This window comes from Phaethon lepturus, unplaced genomic scaffold, assembly GCF_000687285.1.
Source record: "Phaethon lepturus isolate BGI_N335 unplaced genomic scaffold, ASM68728v1 scaffold20070, whole genome shotgun sequence".
Taxonomy (NCBI): Eukaryota; Metazoa; Chordata; class Aves; order Phaethontiformes; family Phaethontidae; genus Phaethon; species Phaethon lepturus.
The window spans coordinates 45,163-67,281 of NW_010511445.1; the positions used below are offsets into that span (position 1 = coordinate 45,163).

Here is a 22,119-nt window from a genome sequence, read left to right on the forward strand (position 1 = left end):
GTGTTTCAGTTTTATCATTGAGGTTATTTATTGCTGTAATTAGTCAATTGATTCCCCCATATGTGAATGCTGAGCTATCCTGAAACTGTCACTTTGAAGGACTTTTGTTACATTTGTCACCAATAATTAAACCATCTCCACCCAAGCAGACTGTGCTTTTGATCAAGAATATGCGGTTTGCTCCTGACTGTGGGCCAAGGAAAGCCATGATTTGATCATAGCGCTGGCAGATGTCCTAGTGAGCAGGGGAAGCTCGCTTTGTTATGCTTAGCAGCTCCTGCCTTTCAATCATGGGAAATCATAATTTGACTATTAGCATGTAGGAATTTTCCTTACACACCAGCAAAGTTAAAAGGCCGCTGTCAGCTTGGAGCATGATGCTTTCCCTGTGGAGGCTGATGAAAGACTCCACACTAATCTCACCCTGCTGTTTGCCTGCTGGTTTCTGGTACAGTCCCAGGTTATTAAGATGTTATATTAGTTGCAATGGAATTATTTGACTATGTGAAAATGCTTTATTTTTTCCTTTCTCTGTTGTGTGAAACAAGAAAAGGCACCACAGCCTCACTTCTGCAAATATTTGCAGTGTACACCTGCAGTGGAACACACAGGTTTTCCCCACCACAGCCCCTCAGCTCCAGCACAGCAAGAGTGCGTTCTGCTTCCCCCAGCCCATGGGAAAGCGATTCAGCCCTACAATGCAGGTGCTGGCGAAGATGTCAGTTCATTTTGCCACTCCTATTTGTGGTATTTCATAGGTGATTGTGCATCTTTGTTAATGATACTAACATCCACTGTCCAGGCTTTGAACTGCCCACAAACCCTTCTGATTTTATTCCCAGTCCTGTTTTGTTCCCGTTTTACTGAAATGAACTACTTGTGAAGATTGTGCAGAACCGCCTTCAAATATCTCCTAAAAATTTTGTATCTAAGAAGTCCACAAAATGGTAGACAATTGCAAATGCTGCTTATTAGGGTGACCATGGTCATCACACTGCTGTCTCGTGCCTCACTCAGCTGCTGGTTGTATTTATCTCCTGCCTCTGGTCATACCATTTATTGCAAACTCTCATCAGGAGATGGTCCTTCCCTCCTCAGCAGCTCCATCCCCAGCACAGAAAGCAGCCAGCTTGCCTCCCCGAGAGCCATCCTGCCTTTTCCAAAATAAACTAAATAGTGAAGTTCCTTGAAAGTTGAAATGTTCGCTGAGTGAAAGGCCAATCCTGGCAAAAATTGCAGTGTCGTGTTTTCCCTGAGTGCAGAGAGAGCAGCATCTGCAGACTGTGGTGCTGGCAGTTATGTTTTCACATAGATTCTGGCTCTACCTAGTCAAAGCACTTAAAGCATATTGATCACTTTATGTAATAAATTGGCAACTACAACCATGTTTCATCTGGAACCAATTGGCCATATTCTATAGGAAAATACTTCCACATACTTCTAATATCATTTACAGCTGGTGACTTAGAGAGAGGCTTAAGGCTTTGGTTTAGTAATAACATTTTGGCTTCCTCAGACTGACTTGTAAAATTTCAGCCTCCCAGCCATGCACACTTACACAGCATTGGCTAGAGGCAAAACAATTAAGAAAAAATATCTAACTTCTGTCTGTGAAATGGAAAGAGTACCTAAATACACATGACAGTGGCTCACTGCAATGCTCTAGAGGAAAAAGCATATCCTTTCCACAGCTGCTTATAATAAGGCCCTAACTCAAATCTATAAATCAGATAAGAGAATACTGTGGAAAAAATACGTTGACCTATTTATTTTCATTGACCTATTGGTATTTCATGACCTATTTCAATACCAAAATCTACATATAGGAGCACTATCAGTGTTACAGTAACTTGTCTTGAGTTCTAGATAGCTCAGATTACTATCTGCAAAGAGTTTAAAGGGATGTTACTGATTGACATCCATATATATTTAGATTCCCTATTCTCTGGCCCACCATTTTCTAACTGGGTGCTTAATTTTTCTCAAAAAATAAAAAAGAAGTTCGGTTTGCCAAGGCCCTGCACAAGCTCTGGGCATGTCTCCATTCGCTCTCTCGTCTGACTTGCAGGGGTAGGGGAGCAGGGAGAAGGTCATCTTCCACATGTGACTGAAACTGGTGCTTTCTTTGGACTTCTCAGTATTTCAGTCCCTTTGACTACAAAACACATTTTAGAGAAACAAAAATGGAATATACTCTTAAATCCTTATTGAAACAGACAATGTTCATATTTACTTTAAATTGCTTTAAAAAAATGTCCAAATGGTGAAAAAATTAAATGGAAAGAAATTCCCAATAAATATTTTTTTCAGGTACTGTGGAACTGTTAAAATCTTGCTTTGGTGGCATTTTTTAAAGGCAATGCTCTCTAAAACCCTAAAAAGCTCATTTTTGAAATACCAAGTGGCAATATCAGGTGTCTTAACAGAAATAACATGACTGGTACTAACATGCTAGCAATGAGCTTGACAAATGAAAACGTTGATGGTCTCACCGCAGCTAAGACTATGAAATCCATTTTGCTGGCATCTCAGTCACATTTTAGGAAAATACAGAGGAAAAACAGTTCAATAGCTTTAGACATGGCTTATTATTCAATTACAATGTTTTTAAAGGTTTGATTGATTCTTATTGTTCAAAAATTTTTCTCAGTATTTTGCTAACTGGCCTACAAACAGCCCCCAGAGCTCAACTTTCCTCCCGCACCTGCCAACCTGGCCTGTCACTGTCAGCGCTGGGAGCATTGCTCAGGCCAGGGGCAGCAGTCAAGAGCCACTCAGCTCAGCCAAACCCTGCTCACAGCAGTGCAAGCATGGGAAGTTTGGATGTGAAGTGTTATTTCTAGTTTTGATTTATTCCTCGTTCAAAGGTGGAAGGGTTTGTAAGCAGCTGGGTAGCTGTAGATATATCATCCAGTAGATTCAGAGCATTTGCTGATGCTCCCTCACACACCTATCTCCATTATAGCTGTGCTTGTAATAATATCTATCTATCACTAGAGCTTTGCATTGAAATCTTGCTGTATTTCAGGCTGGAGCTAGAAGAAGCCAAAGTAACCCAGCAGATGTTGCTAGATGCTTTAAAAGGTGCATTTAAAGCCTCTCGAAGGACCTATGTAAAAAAGGGCATGGAAGAATCACGGTTAGTGTTACACACACACACATAAACAGATCCATTAACTGAAATAGCCTTTTAACTGTTATTCATATTGAGCGGTATGAGCAAGCACATTGCTGTTCACTGTCTTTATTGATGTATTTGCACTGTGTTCAGCAATCCTATAAATCCGTTATCGCTGGGAACAGCTGTGGAGCAGACTGATAAGCTGGGAAATGAGCACACAGCCAATAATGCTGAATAACCAACTCCAGACTGGTCCAAGCCAGAGTCCTTACACCTTGCACTACACGCACCATCAGAAGATAGGTATCAGCAGGACTCAAGCGTAAAAGCACTTCCCAAGGAAGCAAAGGATTATTTGGCATTGTCAGGCTATTGCTGAACTTAAGAGTTTCTGAAAAAAAAAAAAGTCATCTGGTCAGGTGTACAACACTCTACAGATGAGCATGAGCTACCTAACCCCCATTGGAGTAGGCAGACAGCCTTACACAGCCACGGTGACCTTGGCTTGACCACTGACATGGGCCAGGGCTGGAGGGGACATTAGGCGGAGCTGGAGGAGACAGGCTTTGTACCTACAACGTGGGGAGAAGGAAAGGGAAACAGCACATGGGGTGGAGGGAGGTTATTAGAATCTGGGAAGGAAGTGAAAAAGCAAGCAGCCTCGCAGGAAGAGTGGAAAGAACAGTGGTATCATGTGCCATCTGCAGGCTTAAAGCAGAAATGATCAGGCTGTATTTCCCTTCTGGAGTGACAGCAATCACCTTTTAGGTAGATACATACCTTAATCAGAGCTGACACTAGATCAGCCTGTTTTCCTTCTGATAGTACATTCCCAACACTAGAAACACCACATCTGAAAACTGCCAGATTAAAAAAAAAGTCCAGAAATCTCTTACAGAGGATACATCTCTACTTGCCCATCCTGCCCTGCATTGAAACAAGGGCAGAGACATGGCATGGTGTGTGGAGAACATTCTGTCCCCAGCACACAGCTCTTGTGTCCCTAGAAAGCTTCTTGTAAGCACTACTAATATACTAAGGATGTCCATGAAACCCTAGCATTACATCCAGAACATCATTCCAAAGAATCTGGCTTTTTCCTGGTCACTTGGAAAGTTGGAGGTAAAATGTGAGTTAAAGTAACTCATTTTGTATCAAAGTAGACTACCTTTTCTCAGTGAGAGGGGCTAATCTGCCAGTTTTGCTTCTGGCTGTCAGGAGATTACGGCTATTAACTTAAGATGAAACAAAAAAAAAGGCAACTTGAATTATTACTGGAATTAAGTAACAGGGACAAAGAAGAACAGGCCTGGATCCTGAATCTTTTTCTCCAGAGGTAAGAAATAGTCCAAGAGGGGCTCTCAGCTTCTCCCCCTTGTGAGACGTACAAAGAGCTCTTCCCCTTCTGCCAGCGAAGCAGGCAGGAAGCTGCTCCTCCTGGTGCTTCCAAGTCAGGTTTTCTGCTTCGTTTGCCTCCTCTTCCTCCCCTGCAGGCAGGAGGCTGGCTTGGGTGAAGTTTGCCCAAGCCGAGAGGAGGGAGAATGGAATGAAGCACAACGCTAGAGAGAGGTGCTGTTTGGTACCAACTCCATAAACATTTCTGCAAAGTACTGGAAATGAAACTGTTTAAAGCCATTGGTTTCAACAACACGATGTCTTCTGTGAAGAGCAGAAAGTGACTCCCTGAGGCAGAGCCATGGTGACTGGAAAAAGGAAGTACAGTAACTTTGCTGGTGGGTATGAGAAGTGGGAGAACACTGTACCTACCTACCTCAGAAGCAAGTAAACCATGGATCTTTGCTTGCCCCTCGTTCTGCCCCTGGATAAAAGTGATTGCATCTGCATCTTTTAATTAGTTTTTACTCAGATCACCCAGGAGCTATTAAGACCTAGTATCCTTCCCATCGCTAAGAGGCTTTTTCTTTTTGCTTGGACAAAGCAGAATGCACAAAGCTTTCAAGTATTTTTCCCTTCCAAGCTCCCATTTCTGACCCTCTTCTGCAAGAACATCCACAACTGTTCATCTCCAAAGTCCATGCTGGAGATAACACCCAGCCAGGGAGGGCATGCAAGGGCAGCAGTATTTCTGACTGCATCCCATTTATCAAGCAAATAACTGGGCAAAAATGTTACATCCTCTCCTCTCTGACCTCCACCTTTTTAGTCTCAAAGGCAGTAACACCAGTAAATGACAAGACCAGGTACAGAACGTGATTTCCAGATACATGGGTTCAACTCTACCCGCCCGAACAAACTAACACTCCAAATGACAGCCAAAACAGTTGGCTTTACTGAAGTTCTAGTATTTCAAACAAACCTATGTGATTTAAAGTGTGTGTGTGTTGGGGGGGAAGTGAGGAATTTTGCTCCCTGAAAGTCTCCCTGAGACTGATTGCCCCTGGCACTGATGGTCAGCTCCTGCAGGTCCTGCACTGGGAGGTTCATTGTCACAGCTTCTCTTCTGCAGCCTGAGTCTCAGCAAGAGCACTCAGACAACCGTTGTGTGGCTGGCACATGCTCCTACTGGAAGATGATGAGACAATCACGCTTTGCTCTCACCATCTCACCATGCACTCGTTTCCAAAAACGCAGCTGAGTTACCATGGAGGATCACAAGATTCTACAGCGTCAGCACCCAGTGAGGAATTGGAAAGCTGCTGAGTTCCACTATTACCCTCCAGGCATGTGATCCTCCTTGGGAGTGAGTCAGATGACAACCAGGAATGGAAACTAAGAATTTTAGAAGAAATGGACTTAACTGAAGTAATTTTATATGCATCTGCAGCCAGGTAATCTGTAATCAAGATGACAGCTGTAACAAAGATATTTCTCACCCCTTCAACAGTCTCCTCCTGACAAAAGAAAATCCCCTTCAAGGGACAAGAGAGTCCTCACTCTTGTTTTTCTGGAAGTAAATGAGTCCTAGAAACACGGGTCCTCTCCCAAGGCTATTTCAGGGGGTGGAAATCTTTTGATTGACCTCAGAGGAACGTATCGTTCCTTTAACTGGTACCAAGCTCTTCGTTTAGAGAAGCCACCAACTGCCAGGACACATAAGCATCAGGCCCTGCTCCTGCCAGGCAAGTCTCAATGACAGATGAACACCTTCGCAGGGAGCCCCAGTGACTGTAACACACACCTGACTCAAGTGCCACCCTAGAGGACTGGAGTCCACTTTCCTTATCCATTCTAAAGCCCTTATAAATGAAATGGGCAATTTGTCAAACTGATTTTATTCAACAGGAACTGGAAAAAAAAAAAAAATCCAAGAAAGAAAACAAGACAGAAAATGCTCTAGGATGATGCTTTTTAATTGTTATTTTTATATCTTTAAAAAGAAATCAAACCATTAAAAACATTATAGACATGTGCTGAAACTTCCTGTACAACAAATATGAAAACAATAAAATTTGTACATCATTTCAAGATATTCAACAGTCACTTATTTGAAACACATCAACTTTTCCCTTCTTAAGCAGGCCTCAAATGGGAAAAAGGGTAGAACAGAAATGCAGGAGATGCTATTGCCACACAGTGGAGCTTTCAGCCCAAAAAGCAGATAGGCAACAACAAGAGAAAACATTGACCAAAGAGACAGATCTCTGCAATTGTAGCACTGAGAACATCAGAAGGCAGGGAAAAGTTATTTGGAGGAATTCAAGTCATCTCGACCAAGACAGATCCACAAGGTAGTAGAGCGTTATCTGCAATCCTCCTCCTCCTGCAGAGCTACCCTGTGAGGCAAGTCCTCCTTATTCCCATCGACACTATGGCCAACTTCATGTTTACAACATTTTAAGCCTTACCAACTTTTTCCAACTATGCCTGGGATCAGTAGGTCATTTACTTCAGTCTCTTCTTACAATGAGTCAGTTTTGGGAAAACACGTGCATACAGTTGTATTAAAAATGGATACTCATTAGATGATGACACAAGCGAGAATTTGGCACCTGCTTACAACATCAGGATTATAGGAAAGATACTTTTGTGTTCTGCAAGAGTATCTGGGCAGTGGTTAGGCAGAAACAGATACGATTCTAGCTAGTTTTCTGATGTTCTCCTGCAATGTAACACAAACGCATGATCTAGCATAGAAGATCCATCTCCCTCTCTCCTGTGCTATAGAAAACAAGGGCCTTCTGTAGCAAGAGAGCATTCATCACCCTAAGGCAGCAAGTTCTTGGGAGACCTGGAATAATGAATACTGGCTCTGTGCTCTGCACAGACGTGCAGTAATTAAAAGATAATGAGAGAAAAAAACAATGTGACTGTAAGGGACAGGCTATCCTCCCTCCCAGTTCCTTTGGAATGGTTCTGTTTGGTCCAAGTGGTTTATCTTTGTTTGTCATCCGACAGCAGCTTAGGAAGAATGCTGGGGAGAGATCCACTATGTGAACTGCCAGTTTGGATGGAGTTGGGCAGGATTATCAATGCTGTTTTTTTTAAAAAAAAAAATATTTTTTTTTAAAAGTATTTCAGAGAAAGAGAGAAAAAAGTATATTCAAGAACACACAAGTGGCTGCTACAAAAAAAAAAAAGCTGAAGCGCACTGTGGTTTGTCCTCCAGTTTTGCTCACATAGCACACCACAATTTCACACCAGGTTGTAAAAAATTCCTCTGGGTGTCTGTAAAGTTACAGTTGTGCATCAGGAATTCCCGTGTTTTCCTTCAGCTGACAGTGGATTCTGCAAGGTTGCCAGATTCCACTGTAATGCCACATATACTCCTAGTATCTGTAGCTTTTTCTTACAACTCTGCTAAAACAAAAACAAAAACAAATCCAAAAAAGCAGCAGAATTCCAGGGACTCTGGTTATTAAACCTTCATAAGATTTTTCACCACTTTATAGCTATTCTATAGCATTATTCATAAACTTCATATTCCTTTGCAATGCAACCAGTGCAATGACCCGAAGACCAACCCGCCCCCCCAGCTAATTAAGAAGTCCTTCAATGGTAATGCCTTCGTAAGTCTAACAGTTCCGTACCAGCAAAATAAATCCATGCTAATTCCTGACTCGTAAAATCAGCAACTAGGGGTCTTCTGCTTGTTTGTTCTGTTTTTAAAAGGACCAGTTACAACAACAGCAGCAGTATATCACAAATAATTATAAAACAATCATTAATGAGATGCAGGCAAGTAAGATGTGTCTCAGTTCTGAATGGCTAAAACAACTGAGAAATTGGTCTTTACAGCAGAATTTTGTGCAATTTGTTTTGGTAGAAACAGTAAAGCCAGTCAATCTGTTTGGGAGTGTTTGGACACTTGGAACCTTAGTTCGACATTTTCACAGATTTCTATATTTGAGGAAAAAGAACAACAATAATAAGACACCAACCTGAGTAAAACTCTATTAGAATAGAGTGATCATTATTCAGTAAATCATATATTGCACCTTTAAATAAGTCATTATAAATTGTATAAAAACAGGAATATCAGCCAGGAACAGGGAGGAGCTATTCTGTCCTTCATACACACCCACACACACCCCCGCACACACGTTCATGTATTCGCTTGCTCAGGTTTTTTACTTATAGTTAAAGCTTGGAGTGACAGACCACACTCCTCTTCCTCTAGCAGAGGCACCAAAACATTAAGGCAGGGGATATTTGTGGTGAAATGCAAAAAGAAAGCTCACCTCCAAACTTCTAGAGAGTCCTGCCAACAGTGCAACTACAGTTAAGTTTGACATAAGCCTTAGTTAAAAAAATCTGTGTTCTCATTAAGAGTTTCAGTATAAAAATAGAATCTCTGCTGTTTTTTTTTCTAGAGTAGCAACTAGAAAAGGCACAATTTCCAAGTATAAATGTCCATTTGTAGGAGTTGTTTGTACTCCTTTTTTAAATAAAAAGGAACACAGAAAAAAAATAAAAATCACAGAGGCACATATCTATTAGCTAAGTAACCAGATACAGTAGATAAAATATGTTCCTGAAACTTATAATTAAATATATTAAAACAGCCCACAAGTCTGGTGTCTGTAAATGAAATAATATAAAATTGTAATAAAAAGCTTGTGTTATTATTTTAATATTTAAATTGTAGTTCACCATTCATACTGCAAATGCTATTTCATCTATCAGCACTGTTAAATTCCCAAGAAAAAGCAGGATTCCTCTGTTAACTTTAAATAGTTTTGCTTGGGTGTTTTGTTTTTTTTTTTTAATATCAATCTGCAGCTCCTGCCAGCATTGTGTTTTCCCTCCTGTAGGTCACATCTTCGAATGCGGACAGAACTGGAGCAGCCAGACATGAGACACTGCACACAATCCCGGAAAACATGAGTAAAACATCTCCCTTTCCTATGCGCAGGCAACACCTCCTGGAGACGCTGCGTTCCTTCCAGGCTATGTGTGGTAGCCATTGGCCTTCCCGAAGCCTGGCCCAGGTGTGAAATTTTCATAGATTGCCATTGCTGTCGTGTTTTGGTAAATAAGATCGGTTTTCTTCTCTTTCTGGGATCTAATAATATCCATAACACACTGGTTTAGGAAGACGTACTGGTCCTGATGGGAGAAAAAGAAAAAGTAGGGTAATATATTTCTAGAAAAGACCTGATTTTGGAAGTAATCCTGCTCCTAAATTTTTGGATTCACTGCATTGAATGTTATCTCAGAGTATTTTTTAGAAGTTGTATGTATAGTTCATAGAAAACAGGGCTGGAAAGGACCTCATGGTGTCATCTGATCAATCCCTCCATACAAAGTAGGGCCAAATTTACTGTCATGCCTAACACTGTCTTAAAAGACTTTCATGATGGAGGTTTTTTACAGCCTTTTCCAAATCAGCTTGAGTTAATCCACACATCTTTTTGGATCAAAGTGATAATTTCAGGAGGAACACGTGTGTTTCTGCAGAACACAAAAGAAAAGATGTGCACTGAGACCTCTTGACTCAAGATAATTCTGGCTCACAGCTATAGAGATAAAACTCACATGGGTAAAACAAGCTGTAAAAAACCCCAAAACTTTTTCAGTATTTGATTCTTTCCAGCTGCAAATGCTAGTCCTACAAAATACTCTGTAACAAAGAGATTGCTTGGACGTGCGACGGCCACTGCCTGCCACTACTGTTGTGGGAAGAGATGAGGCACGAGGGAGGGAAGTTAATACAGAGCCGTTTCAGATTGCTCCTTAATACCTCATCTCCCTGCAATTCTGAGCTACATCTTGAATCCACCTTTTCTGGATTATTATGCACATTCGAAAAACATGCTGCTGGATGAAAGACAGCCTTACCTCAGTTTGCACCATTAATGGTCGGTGCATGCGAAGATCATACACCACTCCATACACATCCACAGTATTCTCCATTTCAATCTGCTGAATCAGGCGGTCAATGGCGATGAATGTCCCTGTCCTCCCGACACCAGCACTGTGGTGACACGGGGAAGCTAGTTAGTGCTTTCTCTCAACTACCTGCTAACGGGTGGCCTGATGAAAAGCCAGTGAAGCTCGTAAGATGCTTTCTGTCGTTTCAGTGGCACAGGTATTACAAGCCTCTGCAGTCCAGAGAGATGGTTCTTACCACCGCCAAGAGGGAGGGAAGGAGGACATGCTTCTGGGCTTCCCAGCCTTACACTTGCACGAGATTACATATGAAAGCACTTGAAAAGGCAACTTTTTCAGCTAAGTTTTCCAGGCTAGGAGAGACAGTCTATTTTAACAAAATTTTGTATCATGTACTTTGCTATCTGTACAGCATTGCTATGTTGGGGCAAAGGTTTTAATTCCGCAGGGTGAACAGCCCATGTCCTTCAGCAAAGAGACTTATTTTTCCTTTTTTTTTTAATCACATTGTTCTCTAAAAAGCCACAAAATAAAAGCGTTTCTAACACAAACATGTTCTTCCTACCTGCAGTGCACCAGAGTAGGAGAGTCGATTGGATTTTGACTGCTATATTCATGAACAAGGTGCCTGAAGTTGATGAGAAGGTCTGTTGTCTCTGGCACTCCGTGATCTGGCCAGGAGGTGAAATGGAACTGGCGCACTGTGTGGCTCTCTGGTGTGTTGGACTACAGGAATACACGTTAAAAAAAACAGAAAACAAACAGGCTTCAGAGGAGCAACAGTAGGGCTCCCTACCGTAAGTACCAGGCAAAGCTCAGCTTCATTAAAGATACCTGTTAAAAACTGCACAGTAATTTGATCAATGATATTTCAGTTTCCCTCTTCCTTCTACTCTGGGAGAGAATACTTTGAAATAATTTCCTTTTACTTTTCACTTTACTCCAAGATCATATCTTTTGCATTACATTTGCTGACACTGCTAATTGTGCAGTCTAGCAGATATTCCAAGTATCTGCACAAACCAAAGGTCCAAACCCGAAGTCTCGGGCAGAGAAACAGGAGCTGCAGGATCACTGATGGGACAATCAGTAATTCCCATTAGCGGGCTGGATTTTGCTGGCAGATAGCTTTCTGCCAACAGAGAGGATCTTACTGACAACTCACTCCCATCTCTGGATATGTTACTAAAACACTGTTGTGGGATGCCAGGACATATAAACAAATGCATATACATGAATATCACCAGAGCCTCATTGTCAGTAAATGCCATGAAAGATTTTAAATCAGACTTTTAGCAGAAAGCAGACCAATACATTCAAAGCCTCAAATTAAAATAAACCACTCTTACCCTTTCCCCTCAGTTAACTTTGATTACATTTTAGTGAAATTATTATATTCTGTCACTCCAGTGTTGCTTGACATTTGAAGTTACAGTTATATGATAAACCACTTCTACAGATAGGTGTACACAGCTCACAGCTGAGGGTGTACTCACCTTTTCTACAGTGAAGTCCCTTATTGTCCATTCTGGAAGGACAATCTCTGAGACCATTGTCACAATAACGTCACCGTAGCTCTTGGATTGTTTGTCTGGCCAGTACTGCTCACATTTTGTCTAAGAAAAGAGTTACAAGGTTAGACACATTACACACAGCAACGAAGCAACTGACGGTTAGTTTTAAGTAACACACCACCTGAAGCGGGGTTAGAAAGCACGTCGCCCTTCCCAATGGTCTATCTCAAGGCAGGAGAAGCTCTACCAAAATCATTCTTTAGGGAGAAGAACCCAGCCTTAAATGCAGCGAATCCACAACCCTCCTGAGACAATCTATTCTGACAGTCGGCAGATATAAAAAAGGGAAAAAGCTAAAAAAATTTGGCCTATTTAATTTAGAAAACAGTCTTCCAGTAAGTGGATGGTTGTTAAAAGAAAGTCTAACAACAAAATTAGAAGAGATCCAACCTTCTTCAAGAGACAGTTCAGTTTTAATAAAAACATACCCGGGCTTGTTCAACACATTTTGTCAACATAACAATAGAGTAGATGTTCTTTTCCCAAATCATGCGCCAGAAGTCTTCAATGGTATTGGGTAAAGGACCCTGTGCAGCAATAAATGCCTTTTTTGAGTTATAGCCCTAAGAAGAATAATAAAAAATCAAAATAAATAAATATACACAGACATGCTTGCACCAGCGAGACATAAAAAGCTGATTTTAAACGTCATTATGATCTGTTAAGACCACATAATAAAAATACACATTGTATTTAATTTCAACTAATGAAGCAACTTACAGGCATATAGTTTGCATTAATATAGTCATCAGCTGCAGAGCTTTGATCTGAAAGTTTAACACGAGAAATATCATCTGCCAAAAGAAAAAAGGAAAATTACGAATTTTAGAACTAGAACCTTTCAGCAAAATACTGCTTATCTAATGCATGGTTTCTAAACAAAAGGTGTTTTAGAACAATATGCATTCTAAGAATAAGAATATAACTTCAGGAATCATAAATAGATGATGAGTTTAGAATTTTTATAATGAAAGCCTTCAGAAAAATGAGTGGCCAGGATAAAAATTCAGAATACTCAGATTACTTTTTTAAACATGGTTTGGTTTTGCATATTTATATATTTTAATCCACACAAAATTTACTATAGTTTTAATTACTGAAGAAAAATAGGTAATTTGTCTCCTGCTGCCATTGCAGATGATGTTTTTCCTCCAAAGCATTCCTAAGTACCCTTCACTGTTTGCCTTCCAATTCCTTCTTGCACTCTGCTACTTTGGGGTGCCCGCAGACAGCCTGGCAGGGCTTAGGCTCTTGGTTCATCTGCACAGCTGGCCAGCAGGGTCTTAATATTTCTCATAGCTCCACACATCTGTCTGTCCATATTCAACCATTAACCTCTGTTTTTTTCAATCTGGACTGCAGGTTTCTCATGAATGGAAAATTAAAATTATTTAATTAAGGGAAAGTTAGGTTTGCTTACACAGTGATTTTGGGAAAGCAACAGCCCAAATTAATTCACTTGGAAATTGATGACATTAACTCCTCTTTGAAACTTCTGGGTACTATTAAAGACAGATTAGCCAAACCCAAGGTTTTTCACCTAAAAACTCAACCAGTAGAAGATGCAAAACCTAAGAGAGTAACTCACAAGGTAAGACGTTGTTATATCTATTTTTTCCCCTGTTCTCAGCCAGTTCAGCAGCAAATTTGGGCTGATGAACGCCAGCAGACTTGAGTTCCTACAATAAAAGAAGTATTCATGAGCACCTGGTTGTGGTTTAGGGATAACACAGAAACATGTGACTGAAACAGACAAATACTCCAAACCCTCTTGGCCTTTGCTGTAAAAGTTGGCATGTGAAACTGGCATAAATGATGATAAAAATCAGCTTTTTACAGAGTGTGATGGTGACAGTAGCAAACTGGATAGAGAAAGGATTAATACAGAACGTAGGAACAGTAGCATGTTTAAAACCCAGAGATGAGCTTTTAAAAGCCCAGCAATGGTTTTGCAGAAATACAGGACATTGACATCAGCTGCACACTCATTTGGACCCCAAGGCAGCGAATGACTTCGCCGTAAACTATGAGGATGTTACAGGCAGAAAGGGAGCAAGTACATTATGAAAGGACTGAAGGAAGCAAAATCTGAGATGAAGTCAAGGCAGAGCACCAGCCTGCAAAGTACGATCAAAAGGACAGAATCTGATCTGGAAAGAAGGAGGAAGTCAATTAATAGCTTCAAGGAGATGAAGGAAAAAAAAAAAAAAGAGATTCTTTAAAACAGCAGACATGACAACATAGAATCCTTACTGATGCTCGATTCCTGTCTTTCATACCTTATAGCAACTGAGCTTTAGCACATTTCATAGAAGAACAGTTACGGTCACTAAGCAAATCATAACTGCTGTTTCTCTGACTGCTCCCTCGAGCTACTCACAGGTGTGGGTTGCAAATCACACCTGCGCATTAAAGAAGTCAGTGATATTAGCAAGAGACCTGTCTTGCTGTGTAGAAAAGCAACAAGAAGATTAAAAAACCCTAAGTGCAGGGAAGTTAAACAGCTTTCCCTAGGCCAACTCTGCAGTGCAACTAGGGCAAGGACTCTGAAAATCCCAGCTCTGGTGAGAGCTGTGTGCAACAGGCCATGCTATAAGCTCACAGGTAGAGATAATGGTTCAGGATGTGAAGTATTTATCATGCACTTCAACTAAATTCATAGCTGAATCAGGGAAGGGAAGGCTATACATGCGGCTTTATAGTCTCTGTAATAAAGTCCCTTTTCTTCGCCCTCAGTAAGCCTTGCGTACACTCTCCACAGGAAAGCTAATTTGCCTTTCCAGAAATATTTGTCATGAAGCAGTTTCCACTGAGGGCACATACCTCATACTCTTCAGCAAAGCCACAGTTGGAGTCAGCTTGCTGCTTCTTAAAGTAGGACTCAAAGTTCTCCACTTTAATCATTTTTGATCTAAAATGAGAAAAGCCACGTATTGGTAACTGGTATTAGGTAAATAAACCATGAATTCAGTTAATGTGTTAGAAAGTGTGCTTTACTTACTTCTTGATTCTTCAGGGGAGGGTGGGGGGAAGAAAAAAAGGTTGATTAGACACATGCAGCTGTATTTTTCACTATGTGAATCTAAGAATGAAAGCATGACTGTTAGTAGCAGCCACAAAACTGTGCATTTACAGGGGACAGGATATCAAGCATAGCATTTAACCCATCTGTTAAACCAAGGAGAGAACAGCACATCCTTCAGGAGAAGATTATCACAGAAGGTATCAGTCAGCCACTTTGGTACTTCCATCGGATTGGCCCCATTCCCTGGTGTATTTTAATGTCAACTATTAAAGTCTACACAGGTGGGACTTCATGGGATGCTCTGGCCATGCCTTTCCCTCAGCACAAAAATTGGTACAAGAACCAATAATGTGACTCAACTGCACTGCCTGTCACTTGCAATACATTGTGGTTACCCTCCCATGGCCTTTTACCCTTTTACAATCTCAACATTATCCACATTAATGGCTCAAAGTAGTCATAAAGCAAAGGAAAACTCAGGCCACAGTGCAGAATTTTGGCTATGTGCACTTTATCAACAATTTGGATTGTTTCCTCAATGTGCACAGAAGCCTGCGTTTCATTCAAACATCCAGTTCTTCAAAACTACGTGGAGCATTTGCGTGTCTAATAGCAATTCATGAAGTGAGCAGTCAAATCCCTGTAGCAGCTCTGGAAGTCTCAATCAATATGATTACTTTTAGTCTGCAGACTGGAGTCTTTAAATTCCATACTGCAAAATTCTGTGTAACACTGCACAGAAAACAAGTATCAGGGTTCAGAGTGAGTTTTGCCAATATCACTTGAGCTCAGAAAACAATGTGTGAAAGGATATGGACTTACTTAATTGGAGAAAAGGACACTTCAGTATTTCTTTTATCTTTCCTATAACGAGAAAGAAAATAACACAATAGGTTCACACCAGAATTTAATGGAATGCGTATGAGATTTCTGATGACAGCTATTTCCTCTGCCTGTTCAGAACAATTTCTTTTAAAGCATCTCCTCCTGTGCAAAAAAAACCCCTCCTGAGGCAAACCTTACACTTGGAGTAAGAACAAAATACTTCATCCTTCATTCAGTGATGATGTGCAATGGGGCCATTTCTTTCTGTTGGAACCAGAGTGTAACACCTGAACACAAAGCACATAGTTTGGTGGCAGAAGTACATCTGAGGGGTCTGCATCGCTACCTAACATCTCAGAAGAATTGCTACTAATCTCAGCATCCCTACAGTAAGGGTTCAACAGTGATGTGTCAGTGGTACTGAAACACTATACACTGTAGTATAGTGGTACTACAAGTGGTAGTTGAATGAAAATAATTGTTTCTAGCTTTAAAGGAAGCTTTTCTCATTATTGTCCACAGCTACTGGACATGCTTGTAGAAATAACACCAGTTAATCAAAGAAACTAAGAAAACTGGACTAAAGGCCCTATAGCCAACTCTTTAGAAAGGATATACCACATGATCAGAAGCAGGAAAAAGCCTTTGTGGACTCTTAAGTCCCAGATTATTTGGAAAAGACTGGAAACTGAGAGACCAGCTCAAACACTAGGGAACTCATCAGCTTCTGGAAACTCCAGAATGGAAGTTTCATGTGACAGGCCATCAAGCAATTACAAAGCGTGATTAATGGATAATTTAAAATAAAACCATCTAAGATACAATTACATATGTCTTTCAGCACAACAATTTGTGATGTTTGCTCAATTCTGACTGAATTACTTCATCAGCATGCATGAACTCAAAAGAGCTAAACAAAACAAATCTTAACTCATTAGTTTGTAACTATGGGGTTGAACAGTCATTTAACTAGTTTAATACATCAACTGTAATCTGTAACATGCAAACAAGATTTTTAATAGAATGTATTTTAAAGCATCATGATGGAAGTGTATAAAACAGAGAGAGAGGCCTTTTTGGAGAAAGATACAGAAGTGAAATACTGGTGTTCCTCATCACAACAAATACAATAATGAACACACATTACCTTCTCCTTTTCCAGAATATGAAACCCCCTACAGCAACTACAGCCAATATAGCTAAAAGGCATCCAATAACAGCTCCAGCAATAACACCTGATAAAAGAGAACAAGTATTACTCATGACTGATTTACCTCTTTGGTAATGATCTAACTCAATCAACATGCTACAAGAGAACCTCACAAGTGACAGAGCACACTCTGCTCTACTAAATGTCTTTCCTTTACTGTGTCCTTTGGCAGTACCAGTATTGAAATTTCATTAAGAATAATAAACCAAGAATGATAAATTAATAAAAAATTGGGATCAAAAGACCAGTATTTGCATTCCAGTACAGCCGCTTCTAATTTACCGGAACTGTTAGAACACTAACTGCTTTTTGCCACTTGTTTCCATGCCAAAGTCTCACTGTGCCATACAATCCCTTCTGGCATGCCATGAATAGCACAGCGTTTGATTACTTCCACATTAGAAATCATACATGGTGACCCACAGAATCAGCAAGGTATGAATTTACAGAGCAGTGTCACCACAAAGCTAGAAAGGAACAGTCCGTCACAAAGAAACCAACAGGTGTTTTGCTATTATGAAACTTGCCATAATTAAAGAACCTCCACACACTGTATATGTGCCAAGCTGCCAGTCCTATATTTGACATTAACAATACCTGGATCCTGCGGTAGCAAAACCGCCTCAGAACAGGGTGAAAACGATACATAACTATCTTCCGCAACAATGATGTTGACCATGCTAAAGGTTATGTTAGTGAAACCTGCAACACTTGCCCTGTTGATAAAGGAGAAGAAAAAACAAAAACATGTACATTACATGGTTTTAATAGCCTTAAGCAAGATCTGTAATCTTTTCATTAGATCATCTTCTAGATTTCAACTGCAGCAAAATTAACCAAACAAAGGTTTGACAGATAAATACCTGTATGAACGAAGTGGAATCAATGGTCCATTTTCGTAGCCATACATTGTGTTTCCCTTGCCTATATTAACAATGTTTGTACCATTCTGAGAGTGGAAAGAAGGTGATTTTGCCTGCTCTGTATCTATGACATATGTTACATAGGCGACTGCAGTCATCTTCTTGAAATCTTTGTATGTGTTGTTCAATTTAGACTTCAAAGACCCACAACCTTCAGGAAAAAACAAGGATATATGCAGTATACATCATCCATTGATTTTGAATCAATCGGCACAGTGGCCGAGACAGTAATACACAGTGTGTCACATTAACCACAGTTGTCATTACTCTGTAAATACTGCCTGAAATGAAAGGCTGAGTGCAACAGACAGTCTCAGAAATCTCTGCTACTACAGTATAATTTACTGAACTATCTCCCTACTCCCCAGTGTTATTTGTTTTAATCTCCTTTTGGTTTTACTTCTACCATGTATAGTGGACCTTCTCTGTGAAGGTACATATGCACTCTATCAACTATCATATGTAGAGAGTGCAATGCAAACGGTGTAGAAAAAGTCAGTTGGTATTTGGTAACACTGTGCTACCCAAACAGCATTAAGCCTCACTCAGGGTAGCACTAAACTCATCCTGACCTATACTACCTTGCTGTGTCTTACAAGAAGTCTCACACCTTAACTCTAAGAGATGAAAGACTTAATTTCTGTCTTCTCTTGACATAGACAAGCACTGGACAAAACTGTGATCAGAACAGTTTCTCTTCCAGAAGACTAAGAAGAACGGGCTACCACAGTCAAACAGTGACCAACAGGACACCATCTGAAGAACAGCATCACTTTACAATGTCTGTTGTTAGAATGGGAACCCTAGAAACTTGAGGCAGATTATACAGTTGAGGCACATGTGACCTAAGAGGTAATAAAGAAGCTCAAATTACCAGTTGTCCAACAACTCAAAAACATGCAAACTGATGTATATATTCAAAGTGTTGCGGAAAGAAGAAGAATCTTACTCATTTGACTGAAATTTGCATACATTGCTCTCTACGGAGTGCCTTTATAAAGCTAAAAGCTCCTTCTAAAAGCAGATACAGTATTGAATTCACCTTTAAAAAGGAGAAGCCTTACAGGAGCTCTGAAAGCTGGAAAAGCTCTAGTAAGTCTTCCACAGCTGTGTAGACAAGGTTTGGTCTGCCACCAGTGAGCTGGTGGCTCACTGCCACCAGCAGCAAAGCTTTCATCAACTATAACTGTGCAAGAATAGGATGCAAGACAGCTCTTCCAAAGCACTAGTTTGGTTACATTAAAAGCAGCTGAGGTTGCAGTTAATTCAGTTGCCTAGAAATTGGTGTTCAATACTATCTGAGATACGTTATACGTCCTGTCTGGTCCCTAGTTTCCATTCCAAATGGATGTACACCCCAAGTTACATCTGCAGCTCCTCGTGGATGTCTTGAGATGTCCTAGGGTAATATCCAAAACAGCCTTAGACATCACTGCTTACACAATGGAATAAAGTCCCCTGTCTCCATCCTAAAGGCAATGATGTCTGTTTTAAGACAGAGAAAGATATCTCAAGCATATTACTGCTATTTCAACACTATAAAGCTGAAGCAATCGTTGGCCATGGGGATGGTTTTCTACCCCTATCAAAGCACTCAGACTCTATATTATAAATACAAGTGATCTTCCTTCCTTATTTCTTTCAATCACATCTTGAAAGTCCTCTTTCTTGAATACCTTGCAATCAAAACCACACAGAAGAACACACTGAATCTCATCAAGACTAAATAGAATTGGCTGAAGGTACAAGCAAAGCTCTGTGTAAGAGATCGACAATTCAAATCAACAACTGTGGGGCAGCTGAAGAGGTATACGAAAAATAGGAATTTTCTACACTGATGTACTATACATATATATACGGGCATTTCTTGGACATATATTGTATGGGAAACCACAGAAGAAAGACCTACAGTCAAAATGCTGCAAGTTGAATTTCCAGTGTTAAGACTAGATAGATAAGCATGAATGTCAAATCCCACTTGGGGGAAACCATCTCCATCAGCTGCTTTATTCCTCCAGTAGACTGGCAGAAATGAAAAGAACACTGCAAAGGTAAGTTCCTTAATTTTATGATTCATCACTAGACATTCACCAATTAAAGACCTTTCTCTGTTTTGATGCTCTAAAGAGGTGAGTTTGATAGACTTCCCTCTCTGGCTTTCCCTGGCATTCAACCTCCCATGGCATGTAACGCTGACAATGCTATTCAAGCCTTCCACCTGCACTCCATCTCTCTCAGTTAATAAAGTGTTTTAAGTAAAATCAGAAGGAAAGCTTTTTTTGTTTGTTTGTTTGTTTGTTTTTTAAGATCTTACTTCAGGTACTTCCAGCTGAAGAAGGGAGAAAAAACATCCTACATTCCAAAGTTGGTTATATTAGTAGCCCTGAAAATTATTCTGTGGGGGGAAAAAAAGCATACTACACGATCTTGTGGCAGGAATCACTGGCAAATCAAGATGGCAATAAGCACAATGGCAATACATATAAGACATATGCAAGGATAAGTCAAGCTGGAAAAGGGTGAGTGAAAACAGTGGCTTTCTGAAAACAAGGAGTGATCTGATTTCAAGCAAGCAAGATATTTGTCTCATGACTTTTGAAAGGTGATTGAAAATACTGAGTCAGCTTTTTCTCTTATGCACTTAACACCTAGAGTTTAAGACATAATACTGTCTGATAAATGTTTCTCACACACTACAAGATAATATCATAACATCTTACCTTGTTCTTCTGTTGTGATCATTACTGCATAGGCTTTCAATGGTCCATTCACTGACTCAAAATCAGAGAATTCAACAGACAACGAGCTGTGACTGACTGCCTTGACTAAAGGAGCTTTGCTTGGAGCAGGTGGGTCTATGAAAAGAAATATGTTTTAGTACCCTAATGACAGATAAAGAAAAGTTTTCCAAACAAGAAAATGCTGTAATACTGATGCCGTTCATATAATGCATATTTATTGTGCATCACATTTCACTTTGCATGAAGGTAGTGTTTTATTCATAATCTGTAGGCTAATAATGGCATATCAAGTTTGGTATTCTGCAATCACGATGTTAATATTTTGGTCCTATGAATATCTTTCATTCTCAAATCTTGATGCTTACCAGTAATGCTCGTATTACACATTTTCTGCACTGAAGGGCTTTCAGAACTATTTGAAAGAGTTGCAATAGTAACAGTATAGGTGCTGAAATAATCTAAAGATGCTATTCTGAAGGTTTCCTCTGAGCCTTCTGTGATGCAGGATAGAGTCTGTTCTTCTTTTTCCCACGTATCATTAAAGATTTTAATTTTGAAGCCAGAATTGTTACCAGAAGGACATTCCCACTTCAGCATTAGGGAAGACTCCCTGGCCACTGGTTCACACTGGAATGAATTCACTAAGGCAGGAACTGAAAAAAAAAAAACAACAAAAAGAATACTAAAAAAAAGAGGAGTAAGAAATCAAGTATTGCAGTAAATAGAAAAAGCTGTCTATTTTTAAGTTCTGTGTATAAACGTTTGTAAAACCTCAGTATCCCTTTCCACTTTTAAAAAGATGAAGCTACTGCCTACAAGGATTTACTACCCCATAAGGAAGGGAAATGAGAGACCAGTGACGAGTGGCATTCCTCAGGGGTCAGTACCGGGACTGGCACTGTTTAACATCTTTGCCAGTGACACGGACAGCAGTATTGAGTGCACCCGCAGCAGGTTTGCCAACAACACCAAGCTGTGTGGTGCAGACGACACACTGGAGAGAAGGGATGCCATCCAGAGGGGCCTTGACAGGCTGGAGAGGTGGGCCTATGCGAACCTCATGAAGTTCAACAAGGCCAAGTGCAGGGTCCTGCACCTGGGTCGGAGCAATCCCAAACATGGATACAGGCTGGGTGGAGAATGGATTCAGAGCAGCCTTGAGGAGAAGGACTCGGGGGTGTTGATTGATGAAAGAAGCTCAACATCACCTGGCAATGTGCACTTGCAGCATAGAAGGCCGATCGCATCCTGGGCTGCTTCAAAAGAAGCGTGGCCAGCAGGTCAAGGGAAGTGATTCTGCCCCTCTACTCTGCTCTGGTGAGACCCCACCTGGAGTATTTCATCCAGCTCTGGGGCTCCCAACATAAGAAAGACATGGACCTGTTGGAGCAGGTCCATAGGAGGGCCATG

General features: G+C 40.5%; 1 protein-coding gene across 1 annotated transcript; it reads right to left on the reverse strand.

Moving 5' to 3' along the window:
- Positions 1 to 9,059: 9,059 nt before the first annotated feature.
- LOC104618424 (receptor-type tyrosine-protein phosphatase eta-like) lies at positions 9,060 to 21,359 on the reverse strand. The gene is made up of 15 exons (XM_010284010.1): positions 21,075 to 21,359; positions 20,689 to 20,823; positions 17,909 to 18,119; positions 17,643 to 17,761; positions 16,983 to 17,070; positions 15,833 to 15,874; positions 14,987 to 14,995; positions 14,809 to 14,896; positions 13,574 to 13,664; positions 12,706 to 12,779; positions 12,414 to 12,548; positions 11,908 to 12,027; positions 10,977 to 11,137; positions 10,361 to 10,496; positions 9,060 to 9,628 (listed from the first exon to the last, which is right to left on the reverse strand). The coding sequence occupies exons 1-15, from the start codon at positions 21,304 to 21,306 to the stop codon at positions 9,470 to 9,472; spliced, it is 1,800 nt and encodes a 599-aa protein (XP_010282312.1). The 5' UTR covers positions 21,307 to 21,359; the 3' UTR covers positions 9,060 to 9,469.
- Between the last annotated feature and the right edge of the window lie 760 nt (positions 21,360 to 22,119).